Below are 12119 nucleotides of genomic sequence, written 5' to 3'. Positions count from 1 at the left end.
AAGTTCTTCTTGTAGATCCATCCTATCATTCGTCTGCACTATAAATACACCATGATCTTTATTACCTGAACAGCGCTAAAATTACGCCAGATTCATAATTTTCGTTTATGTATTTAAATATGTACATACCTACTGGCCGACAAAGGGTTAATAGTTCCCTGTTTATGATCGGAAACACTAAACACTAGTGTCGGAAATCATATTCCTCGATGTTGATATTTGATCTGATGATACCATCTAGCTAAGACTCTCAGCCCTGTACACATAATTTAATCCGATTTATGAATCAATTTCCTACAAGAAATGCTAATTTCTTTGATCGAAGATTTTAACAAAAAAGGTAAAAGCAGTTTCGTTTCATTCATAAGCAAAATTCTGCATGTTAGACATTGATATTTTTGTGCGATAGGCAGTACTTGAAATCGATACCAACAGTATGGTGTTGTAAAAAGATCAAAAAAAGTTATCGATGGCTTTAAAAGTATAATATTTAACAATGTTTACCAAATGTTAAAATAAATGTAAAGAATGTTAATTTTAAGGCCTACTACTAGGCCTTTTTAACTACTTGAAGTGAGAAATGATCAATCAAATATTTTGGAACTTCGACGCCCCTGCAAACATATGTTTACTCTCCCATTTCCAATCAAAATTTCCATAAAGCGGGTAACTACCCCGCTAACCACCGGGTTTTCGCGACCGAGAGATGGAGAACTTCCAAGCCCTGCGTCAACTCCAACGCCGACGCGCTGGGGGGCTGCTTCACTACTGCTGCTGGGGATTCTCGTTGCAGCACTCAGCACTTTACGTTCACAGTCGTGTTCGTACCGTCGTCGAGTGGCCAACGTTTTTGCGGTGAAAAAATCCAAGCAAAACCAAAGGAGAAGCAATACCCATAGCACCAGCAGAGTCCACAAGCAGCAGCAGTGCAAAACTCAATTCAAATTGAAAAAGTGTGTTTTCCTGTGAACCTCTAATATATGTTATTGTTGTTGTTGTTGTTGTTTTTGTATGCCCCAGTAGCCCCCCTTCACGACGGGGTAAACCACGAAAAAGTCTCGCTCCAGTGGCCATATCCGAAGAAAAAAGAAAGAAAAACCAGAGAGATTATCGCAAAATTGCAGTCCAAATGCGAGGCGGCAAAAAAGTATTGCATACCACAGGGCTGTCATGAAAAATAGATATCGATTTGCCAGGGCATAAAAATAAAAGGCAGTACAACGAGAACGAGCGTGTGGGAGGGGAGGGTGTTGTGCTATGGGATTTTCATAGCCAATAAAAAATTGTTTTTCCCATTGCCATAATCCTTTAATTGGCTAATTACTAGGATATTCCGTGGGTTTATACCAAAATTTTCGAAGACGAGTTCTGCCCCTGGGGTGTGTGTGCGTGTTTGTGCATGAGATCATCAGTGGAAGAACGGTAAAAACAGAAGTACCGTTGATTGGCGCCTGCTGGTATGCAATGCCTTTTCTCACTCCTTTTTCTTCATTTTCAAAAACCAGGCAAAATCTCATCCAATTTTTCGGCCTATGACAATAACACAAACGCACTTTCTTCGCTACGCATTATCCAGGTGCGTGTGCGTATAGAGAGTGAGCGAGAGAGAGTGATAGAGAAAGGGAGAGAGAGAGGAGTGCAAAGGACGAGAGAGATATATAGAGATAGAGCGGAAACGGAAGCGAACTGAAAGCGCGTGTGATTTTGTGTCCCCCGTTTACATATACATACATATATGGTTGTTGCTCCCAAAAGTAAAGCCCAAAACAAATAAAAGCAAAAAGCAATTAAATAAGTAAACTTAAAATTTAAGAAGGAAGAATATACATAAGCCTACGTGCGCGTGTTGAATTTAATTTGTATTTTCTGGTACAACATCAAAAGCATTTCCCTATGATTGGCTCATTCTGGAATCTGTGCAGAGCGTGCCCATCAATGCCGGTAGACAAGGTGAGTTCCGCATCCAATCTTTTATAACCATTTGAAGCCCATATTCGTCCGACTGTTTTTAAGAGTCTCGTTCGGTTAGCCTCTTAGCCCACTTTGCAGACTGCGAACATTTGCATTTATATCGTCACACAGTGCCTTTCTTTTGATTTATCGTCGACAGTTGGGTCTGTCTTCTGTTGGAGAGTGTGTGTGTTTGTAATGGATTTTTATTGCAATCTTGCAGGCGACAAGTGAATGGGGATGTTTGGGGTGGTGGGCGATGGCGGATGCAGTGTCTCGAAAATGGGGTGACTCGAAGCCGAAGCCGGGCCCTGAGTTATGACTCGACCAAAAAGAATTGTGGGATTAGGGTGCATTTTTGATTTCGGCGGAAATATATGAATATTTTATATTACATTTTGGGCTTGTTTTTGGGGTTAGAAGTACATTCTCCAGGGCCATTAGTGAAATTAATCGTAAATAATGACTTTCATAATTCAACAAAATGATGGTCGGTATTTCTAATGAAATTCTAAAGCGTCGGATAAAGTGATTATTCACAATTTACTGAATAATGATTTTGGAATATCCTTTCGCCTCTTTTATTCTACCATTTGGTGCCATCATCCATCTCTTTTGATTTCCCTTTGGTCACATTTCTGGCAGTTCTTTCATAACTTTGATCAATATCACCTTACAATCCTTGGAGTGTCATTACAGTCAGGCCCAAAGCCGAAGCCCGAGCCACAGAGTCATGCAACATTCTTCGTACTTACTTTTGCAGCCAGAACTCAGCTCCAAGCGAAAACTAGACCAAAAAGAATATATGTATTTGTAGGCCTGTGAAGACATAAAGTAAATAACAAAAATATATTCTCTGGCTGGAGAATAAATTAACTGACATTACGGCCGACACCGAGCGCATCAGCGAAACGCGAAGTAAGCCGAGAAACACGGGCTAGAAGACCAAGGCAAAGAAAAATGGCCAAAAAGGCAGGCATAGGAGACCGCCCCCCAAAGAAAATCAATAGCATATGGCTTGTGGCACAGACAGCGGTGCGGTGCCACACGGCGGCCGGGGGCACGGGTACTCAGCCAGCTGTGGCGGCCGGCCGGGGTGCCACGGTCGCCCATGGACTATGGGGAGCCACCGGCAGCAGGACCGACACCGAAATGAATGTCGCCACTCACTGGAACACTCACTCAATGGAATGGAATGGACACGACACTCACTCACTCACTCACTCACTTTGGAAGGAAGTTCCACTAAGGCCATTCCAGTGGCTGTGCAGAACAGCTGATTCATCAACATGTCAGAGGAAAGAGCATTCTATAGATGGGAGAAGGCAAAAAAAAAAAGAAAAATGCAATTCGCTGGCCAATTTCAAAGTACAAAACTTTACACAAATTCACATTGAGCCACACACAAAAGGTTTTACGCGCATGTGCAACGCAGACAGAGAGAGAGAGAGAGGGAAGGGAGAGAAAGAAATACCAGAGAGAGTACTCACCCAGAGAGGGAGAGCAGCTTTTCAGCCGGCGTTTTATTCAAAGTTCTTGTTGTTTTTGTGCCGCTTGTTCGACCATATGACGTACAGCAGTGAAGGAAAATTGCCTTGCGGTATTACATCAGCGGCAAGGCAGCAGTCAAAAGTTTTTATTGCAACACCTTGCCACCCCCCACCGGACTGCTTCTTTTCTCGTGTGGCAGCAGCAACAACAACAAGTGCCGGCTATGTGTCGCCAGTCAGTCCATCAGTCGTTGCCCATCGATTCGGCCGCACATATGGGGGCTCCTTGTACTGCTGGCTCTGCTCCTTCGGATCGATCCCTGCTGTCAGCTGGGCGTCGGCCCCAGGAACTGCTTCTGCCTCTCCATAAGTAGTTTCAGTTACTCGTATCTTATGCTGGGTTTATCGCCAGTCCCACAGTCTTCAAGCCCCAGTCGCAGCCACATCCGCACTTGTTGGAGGTTTCTATGGCAGCATTGTCTGTGGCTGTGGCTGTGGGGCTGCTGCTGCTGTCTTTTGTTCCTCGTCTTATCTTATGGGAGCAGGAAACTGTGGGGATAAGGATGAGGATGAGTCGTCCTGCCTGACAGTTTCCACTTTCCACTTTGAATACTAACCAAATTCATTTGTCTTCTCTCTCTCTTTTTTTTTTTGGCACATATTTTTGTACGTGTTGGCATTTTTGTGGGTGGAAGTGTGGCAGAAGTGTTTCCATTAGATATTTTTATGGTTGCAAATCCGTAAAGGAAATTAGATTTGAAAATAAATAAGGGATGTACATATGTACATAGTAATAGAATAGAAAGAAATGGAGAAGAATAAATTGAAGTGGATTGAAGAATATAAGGAAATGGAATAGATGGAAGTGGATTGAGGAAAGAAAAATGGTCTCTACGAAATGTACAAATCACTGAATAAATCCCAACTTCCCAAAGATCTTTAAAGAAACAAAAACCTAATCAAACAATTTTCACACTTCAAAAGCGATTGATTTCTAAGCTTTTCACTGCAGTGCAAAGCCTTCATTTATGCTTATATAATGGAAAACTTGGCATTTCAATTGTCTACCAAAGTGTGCAGTCCCCAGTACCAGTACCAGTCCCAGTCCCAGTCCCAGTCCCCCATTTCAATGCATCTAACGAAGGCAATTTGCGCATATTTCTACCACTGCAGCATAATATGGAGGGAACTGGGCAAAGTGTGAGGTAAACCAGAAGCAAATTGAAAGCTGAATCCTCAGAGGATTTGGGAGGAACGAAAAGTTCTTTTGCTGAACAGCAATCTCCATGAATCACAACGGATGGGAGGAGCACAAAAGTTTTCTAATTACTTGAGGTCAACATTTTCGGTTCTGTGAAATCAAAAATGTAAACTACACTCCTGTTCGGCCTCTGTGAGAGTTGAAATTTAGCGCCAGCTAATGGCAAACATTTCTGAAGTGCACTTTATATAAGCTCCTCCTCCTCTGCTGACAGGTGAAATGCTGAAACACATGTCGCACGAGAGTTTCCCCCACTTCTGTGTTCGCTTTTCCGGCTCTTTCGATTGTACTTTCAGGTTTCCTCCGCCGTCAGTCACTCTCTCATTTTGATATTTGCATATTTTCAACGCAAATCAGAGAATCGCATGCAGAGGGCATATAAAAATTTTACATTTCCCAGAAGTTTTTATACGTTTTTGTGCCTCTCGTTTTTTCGGCATTTTTGAGCAAATATTTTAATGGCCCTTTAATAGTGTACTTTTTGTGGCAGGGTTTTTTCATTGATCAAATGCTTTAATGGGCCATTGATCCTTGACTCTGACTTTCGACACGTGTATGCTGGACATGTTCTTAGTTGTTGGTTGACTGGCGTTTTCCGTGTTAATCAGAGGAATAATTTTCCGTATTGATTTTCCCTATCGACAGGCATTAAAAATACTGCGCACGAACGTCGGAACAGGCACGAAATGTCTATCAAGCCGTCCCCATCAACGTCAGGCGATTGTAAAGAGTGCAGAGAACACACATAAAACAGAACTTTTCCCATTAAAGAGGAGCCTCTGAAGCCTGGTCCCCGGCGGCGTATACGTAATCAGTATCTAATGTCAATTATAAGCAATTTACTGATGATTTCCGTCTTATCTGATTAAACGAGCTAAGGACATCTCCTCTTCTGCGAAAGAACCCAGAGAGTCTATTATTTTTGATTAATTTTTAGCGAGAAAAAAAAGGAGGCATTAACCGAGTGAACGGGTGCCATATGGCACCAGGACACGCCTCAGCCAGGGCATATTACGTCAACTTTAAAGGCAGAACCCTTCCTTCTGGCCATCTGTACAGTGAACACTCATCCAATCTATCCATCTGCCCATCCATCAGCATCCGGCCATGCCCGACATCGTCTAACGTATTTCAATTTCAATTTTCTGCCTTTGGAACTAATGCAATTATAATAATTTCCTCTTCGCAAGTGAATGGATTACGGGGCCAGTCGCCGGGCTCCCTGACTGCCTGCCTGCCATCCTGCCAGCCTGCCAGGTGCTATATGCAGTGGCGCCCCGGCTCTGTCGTGACGCAGTCTTCGGGGGTCGAGTCTCCTCTCTCCCCAAAAGTATTCGGTCTCTTGGCTGACGACCAAGTTGCATGAGGCTGTTGACGTTGATAGTAATTTCATTGGACGGTTTTGGGGAGGCTATTCTGGGCGTCAAGGCGAGTCCTGCAAGGAATCCCTAATGGTGGTGTTTATGGCAGTGTAATGGCTGTTCCCAGACTGTGTAATATGATATAAGGGATTGGGAAACCATAACTTAATAGATCATGAAAATCAGCAATCACTTAGATACTCAATATTTTTGATAGCTAACGACAGGAGTGGCAGTTTCCTTGGGTTAATCCCTCTTTAATGACTTAGTCATGGATAGTTTAAGCAATATTTTGCTTCATTTAAATACTCAACTATTCAACTATTCAAACATTATGCATAATCCCTATTCATGAAGCTCTAATAGTTTGGCTGAACCCCCATTAAAGATTAAATTCCCTGAATAAAAGTCCTATTATTTACACATCTAAATCTGCTAGAAATTGTTGCACCTCCACGTTCCACCTGTCTGCAAAAAAATGCATATTTTTACGAGTATTATAATCCAGACGTTCGTTTTCCTTTTTGCAATCCTTGACAGCCTCACACGCCCACTTGTTCCGAAAAAAAAACACAAAAAATATGCACTCTTTTGCATAAAAAGTTAAATGTTGAACGCTTTCAGCATTTCGCTTAGAGTGTTACCTGCCTCTTGCTGCGCTTTTCTTTCGTTTTCCATAAAAACCTAAAAATGTACAGTGGGGGCTTGTGTGTGGAAATCCCATTATATAAACGATACGAGGAAACCGTGTGCGTATGCATTTTTTATGCGTTCCACAGCGGGCACAAAAAAGATGGCGGGGCAAAAAACTTTTGCTCAACAATAGAAAAGCGTAAAATATTTAAGTGGCCATGGAGGGGTGTGTTCCTCCCCTCATTCTGACCTTATTTGCTTATAAGTAATGTGTTAGCTTTCGGGTCTTGGCAAACACAAGAGAATCCATTGCCAATTGGCTGGCAGTATGGATGTGCAGGCTCGTAAAGTATTGGGAATGATGTCAGAGTTAACTGGGAGTTGCCCAGGAACAACATAAGGAATTTCACTATCACTAAGCCTAAGGACTCCCTAACCAGAAGTCTCTTCAACTGAAGTAATTCCAAGTTCTTTCTATGACAAATATTTGTACAAGAAAAAACTACTTGCAGTCTGTAGGGAAATGTCATCTTGGGTCTGGCAATTTGTCATTCGCTGGCTGGCTATAATTTCATATTATTTACCTCCCAATGCCATGCTGCATTACGATCATTTGCCACAACAATTGTTGTGGCACAGCCTTCAGTCTTGGCGCAATTTGATATGCAGCTAAAATGAAAATACACTGCACAAATACGAAAATAAGAATAAGAGAAATAAGCGCACACAATAGACAATTATTTGCACACAGCCATGAAAGAAGGGAGGAATATATATATACCTATTCGTATGTATTCCTATTCTGTATGCTGCAGTGCCATTTTATGCTGCATTGTCTTAATGGCATTCAACCGGCGTTCTCGTCCATCCCATGTTGTTCTCGATTGCCAGCCATCATTGAGGGATAAGCCAACTCTCGCTGTGGCAGGTTCTCCGAAGTTCAACACAGTTTAAGCCATGGTTCTAGCGAAGTTTTCTGCTGATTGCGCAATGTATTACCAGACAAGGGGGGGCATGAGCGATCAAATCGTAAATGACAATAGAAATAAATAATCCCAGAAGTGCAGAAGTGTAAGGAAAGAAGTCAGAGTTCTGACAGAAAAAGTTCAATGAATCTTAGAATAAAACTACAATTTGATAGCCCGTTTGGGATATGTCTAGTATATTAAAAGGCTCTTTTCCTATCCCATAAAAATATCTGTAACTTTATTTATTATTCTCAAAAAAAAGGGAATATTTCTTCTACTTTAAGTTCTTTTAAAATACCAAAATAAATATACAAAAATGCATGCGTCACTCTCTGTCTGTCTTTGTGTTTTATGCTCCAATCTTTTCCCCTAAATCGCCGCTAAATAAACGCTTCCGATTGCCCGCTTCCTGCATAGACACCACAGAAAAGAAAAGCCAGGAAGCACGGAGTGTGGACTGCGTTCGATTGCCAAAAGACTGAAATTTGAATAAAAGTTTGTCTGGCAAGAAAGTTCTTTTCGAGAAACATGGTACATAGAACCAAAGAGACTTCATTGACGTAAGCCGTGAATTTATGGCTTGACCACAAACCCAAACCCGAATTGTGATGTCCATTAATCAAATTAGCTCCCCCAAGCCCCAAATTCAGGCACATTCACATACAAAAATCTGCCAGAAACAAGAGACCTGGACAAAAAACTCTTAATTTAAGTCATACTTTTTCCGTCTTACCATTTTCCCGGTTTGTTTACGGTTTTATAGCGCCAACTTCGGTCTCGAAAGGAGGCACAAAGCCTGAGCATAATCTTTATGCGCTGAGAACTGCGAAAAGTTTTCCTTTCAGTTGCTGGGAAAAATCGCATAATGACTTGACTTTGTTTTGCGGAAAAGTAAGAGAATGCGGCGGCAGAGGACTAAACATTCGGCTGGAGGATGAGAGGATGCTTGAGAGTGGATGAAGTTGACGTCATATTTGGGTTTTTCTTTTTTGGGCATTCGCTTTGCTTTCCTTTTGCTGACGCAAGTTTTTGTGTCCTTATATAAGTGGAGATTTTCCTGGGGAATGCATTTTGATTGCTGCCCCGAGGAATTGTAAATTGCCAGCAGATTCGGCGGCCAGATAAAGACGCCACCAAAGGAAGGACCACCCCACCCTACAAGAAGAGGAAAGCCACCAAAAATAGTGGAAAGCTAAGTCGTTTTTTAGTGGATTAAAAACGAATTTGGAATGCTCTGTTTAAAGGGGGGAAATCTTGTTTCGGGAGCTCTGAGTTTAAGAGTGTATTAATACTCTTTTGATGAGCTTTCCACTGCAGTGTCTCCCATTGAAGACATCGCTAGATACAGACAGGCAGCGCTACCAATCGATGTGGAAAGAAACTAAATTTGTTGCGAGTAAAACGACTGGGAAATGCCCTCTTTTAAACATAACTATGAGAGTTTGAAAAGCTCTTAATGAGCAATTAGAACTTTCTTATAAAGAAACCAGAGAAAAATCTCAGTGGAGTGGCATAAGTAGTTGACAACGATTGAGTTTCTGATAGCACAATGGCCCTAATGATCTCCCAATTCTTATGGCTCTATAATACCAATCTTTTCCTGATCATCTCTCCATCGATTCCCATCTGCTGCTCCACCACATGGCAGGGTATTCGGGGCACCTTAGAACGTCGTAAGCGAAGCGCGTGCCATCGATGGCAATGTCGCCTTGTCGACATCGTCGTTATTCACATGAGTGCACTAAGCACAGCAGTTCACACAGATACTTGCGCAGATACTCGCACACACAGATACCGGTATACACTGAAAGAATCACTCACCCGCACTCACACAGGGACAAGATGCACTCGTGCGGTAATCGCCTGCACAGGAAAACAAAAACAACAAAAAACGCTTCGAAGCACGCACAAGCGGCGGAAAATAGTTTTCCTTTGGTTTTTTGTATTTGTTAAAGAGCTCAAAGGCGGGGGCATGGCATCGAATTTCATTTTAATTGTTTAACATTGAATAACGCTTAGCGGAGCAGAGCAGAGCACAGAAGATGCAAATGCAGATACAGATACAGATGCACAGATATCCAGTAACTCGTCATTGAAGCTGGCGTCGGCTGCAGACATTTGAAGTTTGTCCCAGGGACAGACAGGAAAATGCAATTAAGTATGGCTTCCCCCTCCCGCTCGCTTGCGGCCCTGCCATGCACATAATTTCAGACCCACAAATATGGGAGGGGGGGAGGGGAACGGAAGGGCAAGGAATGTGTATACCAAGAACCAGACGCTCTTCTGTCTGGCGGTGGGTGGGAGGTGCGAAAAGTTTGCGCCTGCATAAATTGCTGCAGGAAGTGCTGCAATTTTCCAGCTCAAGTGTGTGTGAAAAGTTGCCCTTTGTTTTGTTTGTGCGTGTGTCTGGGGACAGGAATTTGATAACTTAAATGGATTTTAATGCCCACAAAAAGGTGGACTGAATTGAAATTGAGACAGGAAATGCAGATCAAATGGAAATCCCACAAATGCACTTAAGAAAACTCCTGCAACTTTCCACTTTCATATTCCATGTGCCACAGTCCTGTGTATCCCTGTGGCACGAAAGGTGTGGCAGGAACGTGCCTGGGAGTGCATGAATATATTTTTGAGTTCTCCCAGCTCCTGGGTAGAATACACAGAAATTTTGTCTCTTCCTACTGAGATTCGTCCATGGCCTGTGCGGCCATATAAATCAAGCACATTGCCACATCGACAGCCATGTCACCGGTAAGCCGTCAAATCAAAGCCAAAGCCAAAGCCAAGAGCCAGAGTCACCGTCACTCCATACGGTCGAAAGGTACTCTTCTAAGGATTAGAATTGAAAAGGACACACAGCCGCAGAGCTGTCGAAGGACCGACCACCCATTGAAGGGTAGGATACACGTGCAATAAAAGCGTCTTAAAAGTTTAATGTCCTCCGATTTGCGGTTGCATACAAATGACTTTTCAGCTGTCGTCCCATACGTCAGTCGTCAGTCGTTCCGGTTCCTGTCTGGCTCCCTGTTTTCCTTCCTCCCCCTCCCTCAGTGTTTGTGTGGTTTTTCCGACTTTTGGCTTAAAGCAAACATCCGCGAGCATCGCATTTAATGGAAACTTTTCAACGCCTTTTTGCTGTTTTTTTCCTCTTTTTTTTTTGCTGGCCAGAGCTTAATTGTGTGTTGACATTAAATTTTGTTGCACAACTCGTTGCAAAGCTGTGGCACATTGGCCTAACCAAAGTTTTGTGGCAACAGAAAACCGCTTAAAAGGATGAGCACGCAAATCGTGCCAGAATTCTGCTAAAGTTTGTTTCTACTGCAATCAATTTCAGTTTGTGTGGCGATGAATTTTGAAAGTTAAACAGTTTTGGGAGTATTTTTTGGTTTCTTATTAAAGAAAACTCTGATAAATCCCTGATTGGACTGATTTATACTCCAGAATCTCGGTATACTTTCTTATAGATACACCAAATCCTCTCTCCCTCTTTTCCATATTCCATTTTAAAGTTCAGGCAACTGCATTTTTCTCATTTCTTCTTGTACAACTTGTACATCTACTTTCTGGGTACAAGTTTATTAAAAACCTCGCAAGGGGTATAAATTAATTCCCAACTAATTAAATGTTGTCAGCAGGTTGTTCTGCTCCCATTTCAGCGGGAAACCTAATCCATATTTATGGCCCGAAGAAGGCAAAATGCCAGAGAGAGCATCGCCCATGCAAATGAGCGGCATTCTTTAATTTAATGAAGGCAACCTCCGACCCGGGACCACCTCATTAAGCGCTGACCTCCAGATGGTCATTTGTATGCTCCTCTGGAGCCCCAGTTGCAAGTCAATCTGCTGGTGTTTTTTTGGGGCCTGTCTCATTTCATTGCAGGCAGGCGGCAGATTGGGAGGAGTCAGGCAATTAAATTAGAGCCAGGAGCTGTGGCATGCCTCTGCCTGGGGCCTGGGGCCAATCCTGAGTGAATTAATTGCTGCTGCAGACAAAATGCAAACAAGCAGCAGCAGAGAGGCCATAGAGCCAGGCCTATCCATCGAGTCTTGGCAGCCGTCTACGAGTGCCCAGCCAGGGCCGGACCCGAAGGCGCTGGCTAGTTGAGCAATCGAGCTAAACGAAACCACAGTGGCACAAAGGCACGCACCACAGAAAAGAGTGAGTGTGTGTGTGTGTGTGTGTGAGTTGGGCAGTGGCAGACATCCAACCTGGTCGCTCGGTCAGCCACACAGCTGGCCACCAGAGCAGGTGTTTTGTATGCATGTGTCTGCCACGGAGGGTTTTCCAGGTGGAAACCATAAAAGAAAGCGCAGGCACACACTCAGACACCACGGTGTCTCTGCCAGACAAAATGGTGTCAAATGGCAAAAATGCATCGTAAACTAAATGTAAATGAAAAAACTTTACAACCAACCAAAGCGAGGGCTGCCCCAAAAGTTCCACAAACAATGGAAGT

The 12119-nt window shown here is 43.0% G+C and overlaps 1 protein-coding gene across 9 annotated transcripts in view; it reads left to right on the top strand.

Annotated features, from left to right (window-relative positions):
* Positions 1-818: 818 nt before the first annotated feature.
* Positions 819-12119, top strand: part of LOC6594710 (serine/arginine repetitive matrix protein 1) — a 29108-nt gene continuing 17807 nt past the window's right edge. For 5 of the 9 annotated variants that reach the window (XM_026995122.1, XM_026995121.1, XM_026995123.1 and 2 more), the window contains exons 1-2: positions 821-953; positions 1885-1950. In XM_026995122.1, the coding sequence (XP_026850923.1) occupies positions 1894-1950 (57 nt within the window). In that variant the 5' untranslated portion in view covers positions 821-953; positions 1885-1893. Of the gene's footprint in view, positions 954-1807; positions 1951-12119 lie in introns of those variants that run through there. The other 4 variants (XM_026995119.1, XM_026995117.1, XM_026995124.1 and 1 more) reach the window with 4 other exon arrangements.

This window comes from Drosophila persimilis, unplaced genomic scaffold (assembly GCF_003286085.1).
Source record: "Drosophila persimilis strain 14011-0111.01,24,50 unplaced genomic scaffold, DperRS2 tig00000000-arrow-pilon, whole genome shotgun sequence".
In the NCBI taxonomy this organism is placed as follows: domain Eukaryota; kingdom Metazoa; phylum Arthropoda; class Insecta; order Diptera; family Drosophilidae; genus Drosophila; species Drosophila persimilis.
This window is presented reverse-complemented; position numbering and strand designations above follow the sequence as displayed.